Genomic DNA, 18391 nt, shown 5'->3' with positions numbered 1-18391 from the left:
TGCTTAAAGAGAATATAATCTATAGAATTTAGCTCACAATGTTCTCATTAGCTACATGTTACAATGACACGATCTAGAGAACACCGAAAGCTTCTTTGATAGCGTGTACGACACGGGAGGAAACTTCTTCCCCAAACATTCTCGGAAACTGCAAATCCAAATCTTCCTCTATGCTCTTCCTTCTAAAGCTTTTATCTCTTCTCTCCAACGCCATTCTCTCTTCTTCCCCAATCACTACCATCTCTTCTTCTTCTTCTCCCTTGGCGGCACAACGCTCCAACCAAACCCGGAGAACCTCCTTAGCAGCTGGACTAACATGTTCTCTCAAGATCTCCTCCAACTTTTCCTCTTCATCCGCATCGATTTTAAGCATGGAAGCAGTAGGAGAGAAAGCAGAACGGACAAAGAGAGAAGGAGAGACATAGGGTTTCACTTGAGGTAGCTTAAGGAGAGACTGGCGATGAGAATCAAGAGCAGTGTCTTGGTAATACTCCTTGAGATAATCCGGGTTAAGAACTAGATCTTTACGGTGTGGAAGGTCGAGGATGAGCACAAGCGACGTGGGACTGCTCTGTATTAGTTCGACCACAAAGTTTGGAGCTCTTGTTGAAGAGTTTAAGAATGCAGAGATGCTTGTTATATTGAGAGATACTCCTGTTGGGATCTTGCAATGAATCCAACTTCCTATAACAAAATCAATCTGAACCACAACAACAAAACTATAAAAAAACAAACTTTAAGTTCCATTACTCCAAGAGGGTTTTCTTAGGGTTACGTTTACATCAAAATCGAAGAGTCATGCAGTTGAACTCTAAAACAAACATGCAAGACAGTCAATTTCGATTTCAAGACAGTCAATTTTGGAAATCTCCTAATAACTCAAAAAGAACAGATGAATTTGTCGCAATGTTACCGGAGATGATTTATCGCCGGATCTGATATGAAGAGATGCTTCAGCGCAACCGTTAGGGTTCATGAAGTTTCGTACATCTGGTGGAAGGCTGCAGGGAAGGAGCTGAGATTGGAGGCGATCCTCAAGCGTAGTCATGAGATCAACCATAAGCTGCTTGCGCGTGGGTGAGACGTACGGGAACTCCAAGAACTTCCGGCGGAGATGATCATCGTCCATGGACTGGGACTGAGCGCGAACTCTGAGTTTGCTTGAGAATCGCGACGGCTTTGTTCGAGTTGAAGTTAACGGTGAGAGAGACGATGGAGAAGAAGAGTAGAGAGTGTTGCAAAATATCATCGACATCTTTTTATATATGTGGCTATGATTAAATTACGAGCCCTTCGTTTTATACTACTACTATACTACACTTTTAATTGTTTTATTTTTACACTTTGGAAAAATATTATTTTACATTTACCGAATCTCGGTAGTTTAGTGATGAATTTGTATTTGTGTCATCATTTATATATCTAAAAGCCTTATTACAAGGCATAATCGTAATTAATATGAAAGAATAAATAAATAATTGTAACGGCTGACAAAAATAATATAATATGAAAATTTAGATGATTAATTAATAAATGAAGATTGTAGTGATATATCTTCTTCTACTCAATCAAGTGATGTAAGTCTTCGCCAACAGGAACTTAATTGTGCTTAGACAAAAATGTTAATATGTATATACTTTTTTATTGGTCTCAAACTCTGGCTATATATAACTAAATTATGCATTTGAATAGATTAATAAATTTATTTTTTTTACTCTATTAATACATTGGGTTTTTACAGGTCACATCCGTTTTTATTACATGTTTGTTTTCCTAAAGAGTTTCTACAATGTTTCTTTGACTTTATTTCCTAACAATCTGTATTGAAAAGATTCAACGGATTACGTAAAAACACGGAAACCACCTACTATTTGCAAAAAAGAAAACATATAAAAAGTAAAAGAAGAAAAGTAAAATTTCTTCATTTTCTTCCTCTTTCAAGTTTCCAACCAATGTACAAGACCTTCTAGACCATAGTATGAATCTATCTAGTCAAAATTTCAAAAATAATATAAAAATTTTTGCAAAAACACCAAATATGTACTAAACTTATTTAATTTTATTAAATACACTAATTAATCCTTATACAATACATGAAAATCCTTATACTTTGCATTTTGATCCTTCTGGATCTTCTTCTTCACTTTTTAAAAAACATATAAAAAACAACAAGAAAATTAACTTTTTCCCTTACGAGAAAAAAAATAGTTTAAGAACAGCCTTCGATGACGTGTCACACGCTGGTTTGGCCAAATTAAGAACAGTCTTGTTCTAAAAACACACTTTTTGGGTTTAGTTGCAGACTTTGCTGCTTTTCCACAAGGGCGCGTGAAAGTCCACGTTCTTTATCTCCGTCATATGGGACCCAGCCACCACATAATTCTTTTCATCCCGGCCCCTCTTCTTTCTCTCTCCTTTCAACCACACCCCAAACAATTTCAATCCTTCACCTACCCCCTCCTCCTCCCTCTCTCCTCCGCCGTGACAACCTTCGCAGTCGCTCTCTTCTCCCTCCTCAGACTCAACCGGTTTGAACTTCCCTCCTTTGATCATCTTCTCGATCTGCTCAGGCTTCACTTTGAGATGATCGGTCAAGAACGTCACTAGCTCGTCTCGCTGCTTCTTCGCCGCCGCTAGCTCAGAGCTCAAGCTGTTGTTCTCTCGCTTCAGCTTCTCGTTCTCTCCTGATAGATCAGCCACCATGTTCTCCACCGAGCCAGGGTTCTTAGACGAACCGGGTGATGACGTGGAGCTTGACCCGTGATCACCACCATCACCACCCGAGTTTGACTCCGACGGCGAACCACCAACTACTACGCATTTCCCCGCCGCCGCGATCACCGACTTACGCCGTCGTATCTCCGACAACAGATCCTCTCCGCCTCTCCGGAAATTATCGTTAGCAAATTCCCATTTATCCGGTACAGTTTTCCGAAAACCCTGCAGAACCAAAACCAAACAAAAAAATAAACAAAAGCTTCTAGAAACATTTCTCACCAACCCCCAAAGTTTGCAAAAATTACGAAACTGTGCCAAAACCAAACTACCTACCAAGAGAATGAATTATTCAATTTCACCATAATAATAATTGAAGGAAGCAATAAATGTAATTTATGTTTTTTTAAATGATACTATATTTTCTTGGTCTTGAAACTCACGTAAGTGTTGAGCTGACGAATGAAGCTTGAGAAGTTATTATGTTTGAAGTATTGAGGAAGAAGATCTTTCGAAAACTCTGCTGTTTTCCACACCACGAAAGCTGTTCCTTCTTCGTTCCATGACACGACGTCGTCTGTGTTATGGTCATCCACTAACTGATACGTTTTACTTAAAAACGGCGCCGGTACAGATCTTTGCGCCGCCGTCACCGCCGTCATCTCCGGCGATTTTTCACCCCAAAAAACAAAAACACTAAAAAAGAATCTAGACAACAGAGAGAATAAAAAGAAGAAGGAATAGAGATGGGATCAAATAAGGATTTAGCAACTAAAGAGCAAGAGAGCGGTGAGAAATTCCCAATCCCAGCAGTAGAAGCCAGAGAGGAAGACACGAGAACGGAGAAGATCGGAGTTTCTTTTGCTTTCTTCCATTTAAGGAAAAATCTGTTGGAGGAAGAAGATGAAGACGACGACCATTATTCGCCGGAGCTAATCCGTGTGGTATAAGTTATTAATATATGAGTAACCTTTTTTTCTTTCTCTTTTGTGTACAAATAAAAACAAGTAAGTAAAAAAGATATATAAAAACTAGTTAAGTGTTATTGCGAAGAGTTGTCTTTATAACGTAGAAAGATTTATAGATCCTCGATGGTATGTCGTCCCTACCTTTGTAATAAGAAGAAAAATTAAAAAAACTGTAAAAGAAAAGGATGCTTGTTTCTAGAAATTCTAAGAAACATCTTTTCTTCTTTCTTTCTTTCTTATCAAAAAATTATTCAAAACTGTCTTATCTTTTGAATTATATTTTCCATTTTTTCACTCCCTTGAATATTTCTTATTCATAATTTGTGGAACTGTAACCCATAGTTTAGTTATGTAATTGTTTATATGACTAGAACATGTTTATAATTGCTAAAAAATATGTTGTTTTAAAACAAATACGCACAAAAAATAAAAGAAGAAATAAATAAAGAATATATTTATTTCTATTCATCTAGAAAGTTTTTAATTTAACAGATATGTTAATGTTTTTTTTTTCAAATATGACGGGAGACAAAAAAAAAAAAAAAAGATATTTATTATAATAGAAATTGCGACTTTGTTTGTTTCTAATATATATCTTTTGTAATATTTTAATGTGTTCACCTAACACAATTTGCCTTTCGATTCACATTGGGGTACCAATGACAATGAGCTTCGTTTTACCTTTTTCTTTTCAAATTTGTATCTTTAGACTAAACCATGTCGGATAATATATTCTAACGTGTGTGTCGTGACAAATCCAAGTTCTTAACATAAAAGTACCTATCGACATCTACGTCTTCATATTCTTGGATTTATTTCCCTAACACCTTTGTCTCTTTTATTCGCATTTTATTATCATTGATACTACTCATACCACCACTGCTATATAAAATACTCGTTTCCATCACAAACGGTAAATCTTATGTAAAGTTATATGAACTTTAGTTTGAGAATATGGACTCTTAGGAAGAATTAATAATCTAAGCAAATCCTAGTATCATCATCAGTTGGAGTAATGTGGCATGTGTTTTCATAAAACGTATTTAAAAGCTGATTCTCTGCAATCAAAATATATTTTCTAGTCAAAAAAGGCGATAGCAAACGTGTGAAAAATTTGTGGATACTTGCATATACTAGTATGGACTTCAAATACATCGTCTATTTTTTAAAAATCATGAATATGTCTCCCTTATGACAAAATTTTATAATGTAATCATTTTTTTTGTTAATTGATTATTTCATTCCATAAACTGTATTCAAATTTTCATTATTCCACAGTTCTTTTATATTTAGAACGGGAAACCTAACTTACTCAGTTACTAGCTAGGACTCACGATTATATATAAACCGGGTTCGTGATTCAGTATACTAATTTTGAAAGTTCAATACTAAGAGCTCCAATTATATATGAAACAATATATTAATGACATTAACAAATGTGTGTAACCTTTTTTCCATGTTGATAGGGCTTTACTTTTCATTTTACTCAAGTTGGAGTATCTCATATTAGACTTGTATACTCTTTCACATTTCCTAATAACGAATTGTTATCTTCTTATTTAATTATGTATTCTGTTAAATTATGCACATGGATAGAGAACATTTTTCGCCACATAGAAAAGTCGGAAATAAACGAGGGGATTTTGACTTCGTGATATACAATTATTATATCCAATTTGATGAATCGAAACTTATCTAAACATGTATTACAAATTCTAGAATAATTTTTTATTTTAACTCACAAATTATAAAATCATTTAAGTTGAACCGTAATATGTATTTTGATTCTATGTTGGGATAATTATATATTTATGATGGTTCTAATTTGTAATTCTATGGATGGTGCAAAATGTACAAAATGAAATAAAATAATTTAAAGGAAAAACACTTAACAAAAAAATGTGTTATGCGGGTGATGATGAGGCGGCGACATTAACAATTTAACATAAACTACTATGTTAAAATTTGTTGGGAAAATTTACTTTTTGGAAAAACTACTAGACCAAAAACACAATCACTTTAAATTTCGTTATCATAAAAATATCTTCAGCCATCACAACAAATTCAATGAACTAATGTTCAGTTTAGGTCTTTGTGTTTTTACCAGTTTTGGACCATTTATTCAGTTCTACTATGGAAAGTTCGAACTCATTTCTACGTTTTAGACCTTTGGTGACATGAGAAGAAACTGAACACTTGACCAAAAAACCAAACTTAAGTCAGACTAATGGTGGCAGCTATTGACACGCGTCAAGCAACATCCATAAAGAAAGAAACATCGATTTAAAACGTATGTCTTTTGTTTTCCACGAATCTCTCTTTTTTTTTTTTCTGATGGAACTTGAAAGATGAGTCTGGTAATGATATATAATTGCGTTTGTTGAGCATTAGAATGTTTGAGTTACATTCCCTGTTCCCATCATATACATATCTTTACTTTTTGAATATATATATTCCCATCTTTAGCTTTTGAGTCGACAAAAACTGTTCATATATAAGTACACTTAAAATCCAATGTAAACTGTAAATACTCCGGTTAATAGAAGTAAAAATGGTACAACCTTGATTCAAACTAACTGTAAATAAAAACTATATGTGTTCTTCTCATGACCTCAAACCAAGTGGTCCAACCAATGAGATATAAAATGCAATCTAATCTTTATGATTAAGCTTCCATATTGTAATTATTATGTACGCCATATGTTAACGTCATACGTTGCTACTACACTCACCTCAAACCAAAATATGATCAGTCACAGCTTCCAGAATTTTTGGGCACCACCACCACTAATTTATGCCTCTACCAATTAGTATAGTTTTCTATCACATATTTTGTATTATAAAATTGATTAGTTACGTATATTGGAATACTTAAAGAATGAAAAGACGTTCACTCGCTACACAGCTCTTTCAACAACCGGTTTGAGGATTTTTTAAGCAAAAATACACATTATTATTTCCTATAAAAACAACTCTATATATATATATATATATATAAATTCTTTTTTCAAATTGTATTATACTAGGGTTTTATACTCGATCACATGCAACATGCATATAGTGTTCAAAAAGTTTGGTCGTCTAAGTGTTTAGCCATTAAAAGAAAAACACCAAAAAACTACTTAACAAAATAAAATCTACTATTTTTTGCACAAATACATATTAAAAAATATAAATTAGAAATTAGTAAACCTCTCGTAGAAGCGGAAGGTTCCATCAAAAATCTTACGCATATAAGCGCTAAGCATTAGCCTTAATAATTGACACGTGGATAAGGCGCAGATCTAATGATCTCTGGAATCGGACGGTTCACATTCTCTGCAAAAGTAGTCGCCGGAAATAAAATAAAAGTTATCGACAAAATTCGCCTGAGAAAGATTTCCCAATTCGAAGAGTTTAATTAGGGTTTCTGAGCTTTAGAGAGCAAGGAAGTGATAACAAAAGATGTGGCACGAAGCGAGAAGATCGGAGAAGAAGGTCCACGATATGATGGACGCCGCTCGGAAAAGAGCACAACGGCGAGCTATTTACTTGGCTAAACGACGTGGTGATCCTATTCAGTCGATTCAAGCCGTTGGTTCTCGATACCGAGTCTTCCGCGATGATGGTCTTTACCAAGCCACCGAGGATCAACAGGGCTTGTAATTAACCCCTAATCGAATAATACTCGTGCTTCGAATTTTGAGAATTTGGCTTTGATTACTTATGGAGTTTGAACGACTTCTGTATCAGGATTCCTTGGAACGGGAAGCAGGATGTAATGATTGATAGGTAATGATTTAGTTCTAGGGTTTATCGAAAATTCATCAATTGCTTGCTTGGTTGTTTTGTGAATTGTTGATTTGAATTAGTGATTGTTGTACTTTTAACGTGTAGATTTGATGGTCGTGCTCTTTTGGATTTTGTGCGTGAGGCTGGTTCGAGAAGCATACGGCCACATAAGAAAACAGAAGAGGAGGAAGAAGTTGAAGAGTTTGTTAATTTTGAGCGTTATCGGGATTTGATTAAGCATCGGCGTAGAGGATGTCGGTACCTTTTTTACTACCACATTTTCTTCCCATAAAATTTGTTTCTTTTTCGGATCTTCGAATCCAATTCAAGGAAAAACACCGGTTCTTCGTAATCAAAATTCAGAGTAGTTGAGAGATAAGTGTCACTGGGATAATGCTTCATACTGTGAACAGTTTCTGATGAGGAGGGGTTGCTACATGTCCATCAAGAGCTCGAGGCCAAACTTGCTGCTCCTTTCCTAGGGGCTAGGTACATTTTCACCCATACTCTGAAAGTTGTAGTTTTCCTGTACTCACTTGATTTTCTAGTTACTCACAATTTGTTTCTTGTTTTTGTATGTTTGGTAAAGATCCCAACCAGCTCAACCACCTGCAAACAAAGGAACGTATTCGCAGGTTGGATTTTCTTATGCGGGTAACGGAAAAGATGAATCATTGGATGCGGACGATGATAATGATGATGACGACGAGGATGACGAGGATGAAGAGGAAGAATTTGACAGTAATGACAGTGATGATGAAGGAATGGAAACTATTGCTAAACAGTTTGGCGTAAAGCGATATGGGTGGCTGGTTTATATGGACAAGAAGGCAAAAGAGGAGGAGAAAAGGCAAAAGGAACTCATCAAAGGCGATCCTTCAATTGTAAGTTGCAAGGCTCGTGTTGATCTATGAAAGTTTATGTCTTCCTTTTGTTTTGATCTCTTTTCTTTGCTTATCTACTAATGATTATGAACTGAACTGAAATTCATGAAAATGCAGAAGAAGTTAAGTCGCAAGGAAAGAAGAAAAGTTTCAAGGATAGAGAGAGACAGAGAAAAAGAAACGTCAAGGATTGTTGGAAGGCAAATGATTCATCATGATCCCTACAGGTAAGATAGCATAACACATAAGAAAGCAAAAGCCAAAAGGTACATTTAACTCATTGACATGGTGCTTCTAACTACACAGGGAGTCTCGTAGGAGTCCTACTTATGAGGCTTATCCGCGTTCAAGAAGGTTTGCCGTTATTAGCTTGTTATTTTTTCATACCAGCTTGGAAACTGGACAGTGATTCCTGATCTTTCTTTCCCGTATCCACAGATCAAGATCCAGATCCCGGTCATATTCTCCATCATACTCGCGACGGAATGGGCGTGGAGATCATTCTGATGAAATCAGCCAACCAAAAATCGAATATATTACAGAATTTGGAGGAGGCTCTGGAGATGTGAGAAGTCCAAAGTTCGAAGGATATTCACCACCGCGTTCACCGCCATCTCAGTCTGATTCATTAAGCCGGTCGGAGCACTTAACTTCTAGTTATTGCAAAGATAGTCACTTACTCCCCACTTGTTGGTTGAGGAAAACTTCTGTTGTTGTAGAATAAATTGGCACTAGAATAGCACCAAGGGAGAGATAGAATCGTCCTTTCTAGAACCGCTTTTAAAATTAAATATAATTTGCTAATTATAATCGATTGAGTAGGAAACTATAATATTCTATATCCCTGCAGACCGGGCCATATCCTTGAGGCGCTGCATGTTGATCCTGCATCTGGTGTATCCTTTGAGAAAGACAAGATTGTTAAACCAGCTAAACCGACAGTGAGGTATGGATGAGATTGAATAATTCTAGTTTGTTTTGTGTGTTATGTATCTTCCGTTAGTTTCTGTGGTTGTGAATTGGGAACCTTGACCTTTTTTCTTCTTCTAATTTCAGTACTTCCACAGCACTAGCGAAGCTGTCCAAAGCAGGTACCTCTTCTTTGAAGCAGACGCAAGCAGAGAAGAAAGAAACTCCCCAAGAACGACTAAAGAGAATCATGAACAAACAGCTAACGAAGCAAAGTAAGATCTTAAGTGCTGTTATGTTCATTACGACTAAAATTATTCCTATTTGCTGTGAGAAACTGAGATGGTGGATGAATCATATTGTACACAGTTAAGAAAGACTCTGCAACAGAGACAGCTAAAAAACGAGAACAGGAGCGACAAAGGCTGGAGAAACTAGCGGAAACAAGCCGTTTAAGTCGGAATAGGCATCGCAGCCGTAGTAGGAGTTATAGTCGATCACCACCACCGAGGTTGTTAATAAAGTTATCATTTTTTCTTCGTGATTAGAATGAGGATTTGTGAAGATGAGAAGGAAGTTTTCGGTTCTAGAGCTCTGATTGGATCTGCTCTCTCTCTCGACACTCACCAACACAGTTGACTTGCACAGATTTAATTGCTCCTTCTCACATTTGATTTTCTTTACTAAAATGTTTTGTTTGCAGAAGGCACAGACGAAGCCGAAGCAGAAGCAGAAGTAGAAGCAGGAGATCGCGGAGGCACGGGTCAAGGTCACGATCTAGGTCACCATCAAGGTCGCTATCACGCTCTCCCAAACGCTCACGGAGACGTTCTCCATCTTATTCAAGGTCTCCCAGGTAAAAAAAAAGAAAAAAAAAGAAACAGATGGCAAGCTTTACATGTTTGTCGTCGAGAATGGTGTCATTGGCCCTTTGCTTTGCGTATATATAAAAATAACATACTGGGTGTTTTTGCAGGCGAAGAAGCAGGTCAAGGCACTGAAGAGAGGCAAAACTCATTGTTGAGGCAACGGGTTTGTTTTTGTTGCCTCTTTTTTAGTGTTTTTATTTATGTGTGTTTTCTTTATCCTTACTTTTCTCTTCTGGATAAAAATGATTGTCTGGGACTCGATGTTATTTACTTATTATTATAATCCAGTGGTAGAAATATGATTTTGTGGGACGACAAATAAACAAAGTTTTCATATTGAGTCTTTTAGAAACTATAAGATGTTATAAAAGAACATAATGATGATATATATAGTAAATGAATTACGATTTCTAACAAAGTAATGGTGATATTAAGTGAGAACTCTCTTTGTCTCTAGGTTTATGGTTTTGTTTTGTTCCGAAAATAAATGTTGGATTATTTAACAAATGTGTGTTTGTCGTTTGTGCGTGACCGTCCCCATGCGTTTTCATTGTTTGTGAAAGCGTTGCTTACTAAACTACACAAATCTCCACCGTATTATATTAAAGTCTCTCATAAGTTTTCATTAACTTTGATAAATTAGTTTCAGCTCTTTGGACTTGTAAGTACACAGCCCTCTTAAGTGTTGCTTCTTTCTAAGGAAATTGTTTTAAGCTACAAAGATTGTCATACGTACAACTACATTGAGGAAACGAATAGTAAAGGCTGGTCCCAGATAACCATAAAACTCAAAGCTTGCGGCTTTGAACTGTCGAGAACAGTAGAAGAAACTAGCAATGGTCTCTTTCGTCATTAATAGAATCTTCTCATATTCCTTTTTTTTTCTTCTTATATAAAACATTCAATTGAATAAGGAAAGAGGAAAATAGTTGGATCATTATGAGTTGAATTATATACTTAACCATGAAAAAACATGTTCAAGTTTTTGGAATTGCAAATAAAATATGGACACGCGCAGCATGGAAGCATACGAATTGGTTTATATAAACAATGAAAGCACACGTGAATTTAGTTGATTAATATAGATTCCAATAGTTTTGTGATGGAATTAGAGAGATAAGAAGGATATGAATGAAGGAGAATAAAAAAATCAACGTTCAAAGTGGTAGGAGCCGAGTCACTCACTATATATCATGCGTCAGTCAGTATTGGGTGGGATACATGGGGTTTTATTAATTGGACCCATTCTCTCTGATTTTTTTGTTTTCGTTGTCGAAATTGTAGTATTATTATTATTTGGTAAAATTGATAGCTTTGTTTTGTTCGAAAAATAAATGCCTACAATAAATAACAACGAGACTAGTGTGTGTTGTCGTGTGTATGTGTGCGCGCGCTTGAACATCCATCCCCATGCGTTAAGAGCGTAGATAACGTGATATTGACTTCTTTTAAATTTTCGTAACTTCATCACTAATCCATCCACCACACCACCATCTGATATTCTGATGAGTTTCTTTGGAATTGTAACTCTACTTAAAGCCTAAAGTCCGGAGGCTTTGAAGAATCATTTAATCATTTCAATGAATTTTTTTAACAAAATGGTACTTATCTTCAGTCGTTTATCTAATTTATTAAATGAAATTCGAATGTACATTTAGGGTTGACTGTTTAGGGTTGAGAATCAATTAAAACTAGTTTTTTTTTTTTCAACGCAATTAAAACTAGCTAAAGAAGTCATTAAATAACTACTTAATTTATGTCAACGGTTGTAGAGAAACAATTATTATAATTTATAAGAAATGGAACAGAAAGATCTTTGTCATTATGTACATGAATTATATATTTCGTCCAACTTGACAAACACCAATTCATCATGGTCATTTTCTTTTTTGTTGCGGGGGCAACAGTCAATTATTCTTTATAAATGCAATAGTTGTACCTTAACTTGTTACAATACCATCGATTATAATGAATAGAGATCAGAGAGTTATCTAATAAAGTTGGGAATATTTAGGTCTTCAACTCAAATATTTGTCAATTCATATACAACTGTAATATCCATGCCGTTATTTGTAACAACCGCAATTTATTGTCTATTAAATTTATCTTAACCCTATGGCAAATATGAAAGAGAACATTAGAAGAGTGTTATGCATGTAATCAAAAAGTGTACACATTTTATTTTTACCTTCATCACCATTTTTCAGTTATCAGGTCCTTTCTTATCTTTCTACTCTACTTGGTACAAAAACTTAACTCACCCTTTTATAATAGCTTCTTTAATCTTGTGTTTAAAATGTTGGTCACACTCTACGAAATTCTACAGATCTGTTTTGACTAATAATGGTATGACTCTACCAAAGTACCAATGATATGTAATAATAATGGAGACTACATATTAGTGCAAGCTTTAGGGGGGCTACAATCCTGCTTTTTTAGGTCTGCAGGAGCTACAGTTACAATTTCTATATACTGTAAAAAGAATAACATCAAAGTGAAAAAAAGGAAAAAGATAAAAAAAAAAGAAAAGAAGCAGAAGCTAGTTAAGAGAAACGACAAAAGAGTCTGAACTTATCGAAAAGAGCAGACGATGTCACATGGAAGAGTTGTGGCATTGTAATAACGGTACAGAGGAATTGGATGGAAGACAAATAAGAAGAAAGAGATTTACCAAAACTAACAAACAAAGTAACCTCTAAGAGCACCTCCAATGGTAATCAATTTTTTAAAATTAAATTTTCAAAAATAGTGCTTATGTGTTGCTTATAATCACAACTTAATTTATAATGCTTACAATATTTTTCTTTTTTATAATTATAATCATTACATATAATGATAAGCAATGTGTTAAATATACATTAACCATCTCTATTGGAGGTGCTCTAACGTCAGTTAAACATGTCCAAATCTTGTTTCTTCTTCTCCAAAAAATTTAACATTGAAGAGTGTTGTAATAAGAAAAGGCTAAATTACATTATCCCAAATAAGTCAGTTTCAACTTGATCTATCCCATATACAGTAGTAGTATAAAGAGTTTTTTTTTTTTTTTTTTTTGTTTTGTGGGTGTATGATCGGACCAGCCACGACACTTGTCTTGTCTTAATGCCAACACACAAAAAAAAAAAATCTCTCTCCTCTCTCTATCTCTATCTCTATCTATCGAGTATCGACTCTCAAAGTTCTCACCTTTTGAGATTATTACAAAGAACACAAAAGTACAGTTTCTTTTATTCTCTCTCTCTCTTTTGAACACTTTACATCATCACTCTTGAACACTTCTCAATCTCCGGTCAACAAAAACATGAGTTCGATTTCTTAAAAAAAAAGAAAGTTCCATTCTTTCCAAACTAAATCTTAAACCCAGCTGAGATTTGTTCTTTAAAGGGAGTCGACAAAAACATGAGAAAGACTTCATCAAACAGTTTCGGTGGGTTCTTAAGTCCCGGAGCTCCGAGTTACGCCGATAACAAAGGTTGGAGCTCCGAGAGAGTTCCCCATCCTTCCTCAACTACTTCCTCCGCTGCGATTAGTGGTGGTCGTCGTCACATAGGCTCAGCCTCAGCTTTAACGACACCGTTTTACAGCGGTAGAGCAATACCGTCGAAATGGGAAGACGCTGAGCGGTGGATTTGCAGCCCTGTGGCGACATACCCACAAGGTGTTTGTAAAAATCCCTCAGTGACTTCTCAGTTTTCTGAACAGAGGCGTCAGAAATCTAAAAGCGGTCCGATTGCTCCGCCTACGCTGCCGCATCCGCATCAGCATCCGACGTCTTCTTCTTCGGCTATTGGGTGTTATCACTATTCTCCGAGGATGATGATGCGTTCTATGGATGGTCCTCCCAAGGGTTTAATGGTGGTTGGTTCACCCTTCTCCACTGGTGTTTTGGAGGCCGATAGGGTTTTTAGAGGGAGTGTCGGTGGTGGTGTTTTTGATGGCTATGGACATGGACCTGGACACGGACATAGCCGGAGCTGGGTTGATTTGATGAGTGAAGAAACTTCATCTCTTAGTTCCAAAACTGATACAGGTAATAATAGTCTCTCTGTCTCTTATCCTCTTAACTTAACAAATCTGAGATTAGTCCTCTTTGCTTCACAAAACTGCAAAAAGACTCTCTCTTTTGGAAAGCTTTAGATCTTCAAGATTGAGCTGATTCTTACAGAACCATGTCCAAGATCTAAGCTTTGTTGGTTTTTTGGAAATATGTGCAGAGGAGAAAGCAGAGATGATGACGGCTGTTCAATCTCCGGTGGTTTCAAGAAGAGATATAGCTACTCAGATGAGTCCGGAAGAGACGAGTCCTAATAACAATAATCAGTCACCACCGCTGGCTGTTTCTGTGATTGAGCCTCCTCCTTGTAGAGCTGAAGTGAGAGAAGTGAAAATGGATAAAGGAGCAAAGATGATTAAGCGTCCAAAGAGACGAGTAATGTCTTCTAGGATTATTAGGAGAGAGCAACCTGAGGTTGAAGATAACTCTGAAGCTTCTGCGTCTTCCTCTTCTTGGGATATCTCAGAACCAGCCATGACTCTTTCTAAGTAATCAAAGTTGTATCTATCTTTATATCTGTTTTTCTTGGTCAGCCATTAATGTAGAATAATTGCAGGTTGCAAAGAGAGGAAGCGAAGATAGCCGCTTGGGAGAATCTGCAGAAGGCGAAAGCAGAAGCCGCCATTAGAAAACTCGAGGTCTGTTCTCCTTCACTTACTTGTATAAGCTCCGCCTCATAACCCAACTACAGATCATGAACAATTACTATATACTGAAGTGTATTTGGCTTTTGAATCAACAGGTCAAGCTGGAGAAGAAGAAATCAGCATCAATGGATAAGATACTGAACAAGCTTCAAACAGCCAAGATAAAAGCACAAGAGATGAGGAGAAGTTCAGTATCCAGTGAACATGAACAACACCAACAAGGGAATCATCAAATCTCCAGAAACTCAGTGAAGATCACTCATCTTGTCCGAAGACATACTTTCATGACCCCTTTCATGACTTGCTTTGCTCCTCGTGTTGATTGCAGAAAGTCTTCTTCTGCTCTATAAATTTTTTTTATTTAAAAGGCGATTTGAACAAAGAAAAACAAATGTACACTGCAAATTTTTCTTGTAAAGCTTTGTCTGTTCCAATTTTTTAGTTGTCTACATAATAACACAATCACAAAGAAGGTTCACTGGTTCCCAGGTAAAACATAAACAAAAGCTTCAATTAAATGGATCCTGCGGATTCTGAAGTCTATCTGACAAGCGAAGTTTATACAAATGACAAAGGCCAAAGCTAATGAGATATATTGGTCTGGTGCATTAGTAAGGCCGGTACCTCCAGTCTGATCTTGATGGTCGTGCGTGTGCATTCGGCATTCCATATCCCCACTAGCAGATTTAGTTTAAAACGAAATGAATCAGAATAAAATTTAAAGAATGAATCTTTGAATAGAGTTTTCAGTTATACACTCACATCGTCCAAACTCATGCCTCCATACATTCGACCAAAAGTGCGCATTGGACCTCCATAACCACCAATATATTCAGGACGTGAAGAACTTAACATGGAACTTCCACCGGCGCTAGGTCCAGCTTCATCAAGAGGTGTTGCTGAATCTATGGCTACCTAAACCCGAATATCAGAAATAATGTAGCTTCTTTAAACATCTGATAAGTTATTGTGCTACGCCTAATATGCTAAAAAGCATCGATTATAAAGCTTGTCTTTACCTCTTGTCCACAGATTTCATGAGATCTTCGGGCTACACGATCTGCAACACCATTTTCAGCAAAAGTAACAAATCCGAAACCTCTATGTCCACTTCTCTTTGGGTCCTATAAGAAAAGAGTTCAATACAGACATACAAACATTTTCTGAAAATGTTCAGAGTAAACTTATCTCACCTTTGGAATATAAGCATCTTGAATACGGCCAAATCTCGCAAAATAATCACGTAAATCATCAACGGATGCTTCTTGAGGAAGCCGTCCAACAAAAATCTTGTTTCCCATTCCCCTTGTGGTTGGTTCGCCTCCTAAAAGTGAAAATCCCTTTTAACAAACTGAGAACTGTTTTGTTTCTAATTAGTATATTTGGTATTATATGGTAAGTAGTCTTACTTCCATAGAACGAGGCCGGATTATCATACAAAGTAGGAGCACCAAGCGCTGCATATCTTGTAGCTGCAGAAATATAAGCATCATAAGCTCCATAACCACCTGGAGCTCCGAATCCACCTGCAACAGCCACGGGTGGACGCGACATTCTAGCCACTGGTGGTGGCCTAGGCGGATGATCATCCTCTTTTGGTGTTGCCCGATCAACAGCAACCGTCGTACCTCCCAGATCATGAGTGTGTTCCATCAGATCCTCCACTGAATCTGAAATCACAATATAGAAGGGTTTCTTCTGAATCCAAACTTTTACAAATAGGTTAAAGATAAACTAAAACTGTGACAGTATCTACAGCCGGAATCGCATATGTTAGTTTCTTATGTCTTCTTTACACGAGTATGAGTCTTAGAAATTAAACTTGTAAAGAAGGTTCTGTCGTCAAAACAAATAAAGTCAAGTCTGGAGAAGATTCAAGCAAAAACTGACCAGCACTAGAGAATGTGATAAACCCAATTCCTCTGTGTTGCTTCGAGTTGTGATCCTAAAACAGAAAATGTGGAAATAATATCAAATCCAACAGGCACGAAAAGCTAAAGGATTGGGACAGATCTGACCACAAACTCTTCAAATTGTTGGATACTATCAATACAAAATTCAATAATGATAGAATACCTTAGGCATGTATAAGTCTGTTATTTCCCCATACCTCTCAAAATGGCTGCATAACAGTACACAAGGAATACTTACATTTTCCACAGCTATGAGAAACCATTCTGAAAAAATGAAACACATTAAAGCAACTTGGAATACCTTCGGAAATCTGATTCAGAGACTGAAGAAGGGATTCGAGCAACAAAAATCCTTGTCACCTTTTTTGCAGGCTGTCTCATCTCTTCCTGGCACAATAACATAACCTTATATGAACATAACCCTCTTGAACAAAGATTATAGGAAATAAAGTCATGTCTTATACGATTCACAAAACTCATGTAACCAACCTTTGGTGTAGCCACTTTTACTTCCAAGATCCTGTTCCCTAAAAAGTGTTCTCCTTTCAAAGCGCTCTACAAGTGTTCATACAATCAAGCAGTAAGACAGAGTTTCTAGTAGACAAACGTATCCAGTAACCATTGAAACAGTATATGCAACTCGTAATAATATACCTTTGCATCATCAGCTGCAGCAAAAGTGACATATCCAAATCCACGAGATCTTCCAGTTGATCGATCCTAAATATAACACATCATCAGAATAGTGTATCACTCTTCGTGACATTTCTCAAGCAATGTAAACTCAAAATGCCAACCTTCATGACAATACAATCCTCTACGTCTCCAAATTTTGACATGTAATCCTTAAGCCCTTCGGAATCAATATCCCACGGGATACCCAAAACCTAAAAAAGCAACGAAATTACATATAGAAGCATCGCAGTTACACAATTTAGACAAATCTACTGGAATTTACACCGAAGCGATGAAGGAAATGTAAACAAAAAGTTCAAAACTTGAGCTCAATGCGAGTAAAGAAATCCAATCACCACAAGCTTCCGTTCCATGAGAAGAGACTAATGTAGATCTGGAGAAGAATTGAAACCCTAAGACACTCAAAAAAACCTCTCTTTACTCTGGGAGACCACTCTTCTCTCCTCCTAAATCTCTCACACTCGTCTCTTCCTCTTCCTCCTGCAAACCACAAGCACATCTCTTTCTCACACACAGTTATCATCAAACACCAAATCATCATTTTTTTTTGGGGAAGGGCATACGGATTCTCTCCGATTACAAACAAAAGAAACTTAAAGTTTTAATCTTTTTAGATTCATTGCGAAATTTCGAAACTCACACACTGACCTTTTGAAATATCTCTCTCTCTCCCACAACGATACCCTAAACTGGCAAGACCCTTTCTCTGGATTTTCGTTTTGAAATCTCTCTCGCTCTAATTTTGTCAATCTGTAAGGAGAAATCGAAGATGGGAACTTTCCGGCGATAAAACGTTTCACCGTCCATCGTAGCTCCGCGATTGCTGACACGTGTCGAGCATTCATGTCGTTTGCCGGTAAGCCCATAAGTCTAAGTAATCTTTAGCAGGCCTTATAACAACAACTGAGTCCTCGTAATGGGCTTGAAGCTTTTCACCAAACATAACAAACTAAATTATAAATAAG

The 18391-nt window shown here is 36.6% G+C and overlaps 5 protein-coding genes across 9 annotated transcripts; 2 read left to right on the top strand and 3 right to left on the bottom strand.

Moving 5' to 3' along the window:
* Positions 1-3: 3 nt before the first annotated feature.
* On the bottom strand, positions 4-1317 carry LOC111828541 (red chlorophyll catabolite reductase, chloroplastic). The gene is made up of 2 exons (XM_023779324.1): positions 914-1317; positions 4-700 (listed from the first exon to the last, which is right to left on the bottom strand). The coding sequence occupies exons 1-2, from the start codon at positions 1253-1255 to the stop codon at positions 74-76; spliced, it is 969 nt and encodes a 322-aa protein (XP_023635092.1). The 5' UTR covers positions 1256-1317; the 3' UTR covers positions 4-73.
* A 720-nt stretch (positions 1318-2037) lies between these two features.
* On the bottom strand, positions 2038-3880 carry LOC17880081 (heat stress transcription factor B-1). The gene is made up of 2 exons (XM_006284184.2): positions 3159-3880; positions 2038-2940 (listed from the first exon to the last, which is right to left on the bottom strand). The coding sequence occupies exons 1-2, from the start codon at positions 3375-3377 to the stop codon at positions 2293-2295; spliced, it is 867 nt and encodes a 288-aa protein (XP_006284246.1). The 5' UTR covers positions 3378-3880; the 3' UTR covers positions 2038-2292.
* A 3131-nt stretch (positions 3881-7011) lies between these two features.
* Positions 7012-10452, top strand: LOC17877630 (CLK4-associating serine/arginine rich protein). Its single transcript, XM_023778631.1, has 13 exons — positions 7012-7324; positions 7416-7454; positions 7560-7708; positions 7868-7943; positions 8044-8338; positions 8456-8565; positions 8645-8692; positions 8777-8974; positions 9189-9284; positions 9395-9522; positions 9617-9758; positions 9951-10103; positions 10224-10452. Exons 1-13 carry the CDS (start codon positions 7128-7130, stop codon positions 10246-10248), a joined length of 1656 nt encoding a protein of 551 aa, XP_023634399.1. The 5' UTR covers positions 7012-7127; the 3' UTR covers positions 10249-10452.
* Positions 10453-13254: 2802 nt separating this feature from the next.
* On the top strand, positions 13255-15253 carry LOC17878891. The gene is made up of 4 exons (XM_006283709.2): positions 13255-14146; positions 14331-14658; positions 14727-14808; positions 14913-15253. The coding sequence occupies exons 1-4, from the start codon at positions 13516-13518 to the stop codon at positions 15165-15167; spliced, it is 1296 nt and encodes a 431-aa protein (XP_006283771.1). The 5' UTR covers positions 13255-13515; the 3' UTR covers positions 15168-15253.
* A 31-nt stretch (positions 15254-15284) lies between these two features.
* On the bottom strand, positions 15285-18285 carry LOC17877514 (RNA-binding protein Musashi homolog 2). Of its 5 annotated transcripts, XM_006286020.2 has the most exons (13): positions 18075-18278; positions 17762-17906; positions 17528-17617; positions 17385-17450; positions 17220-17285; positions 17032-17117; positions 16894-16939; positions 16708-16762; positions 16227-16487; positions 16011-16141; positions 15837-15941; positions 15580-15732; positions 15285-15494 (listed from the first exon to the last, which is right to left on the bottom strand). In XM_006286020.2, the coding sequence occupies exons 2-13, from the start codon at positions 17777-17779 to the stop codon at positions 15426-15428; spliced, it is 1146 nt and encodes a 381-aa protein (XP_006286082.1). In that variant the 5' UTR covers positions 17780-17906; positions 18075-18278; the 3' UTR covers positions 15285-15425. The 5 variants fall into 5 exon arrangements, with proteins under 5 accessions (XP_006286082.1, XP_023633945.1, XP_023633944.1 ...); XM_023778177.1 differs by having other exon boundaries at positions 16011-16138; positions 17762-18285; XM_023778176.1 differs by having other exon boundaries at positions 17765-18281.
* Positions 18286-18391: the final 106 nt, after the last annotated feature.

This window comes from Capsella rubella, unplaced genomic scaffold (assembly GCF_000375325.1).
Source record: "Capsella rubella cultivar Monte Gargano unplaced genomic scaffold, Caprub1_0 scaffold_7, whole genome shotgun sequence".
NCBI classification, from domain to species: Eukaryota; Viridiplantae; Streptophyta; class Magnoliopsida; order Brassicales; family Brassicaceae; genus Capsella; species Capsella rubella.
This window is presented reverse-complemented; position numbering and strand designations above follow the sequence as displayed.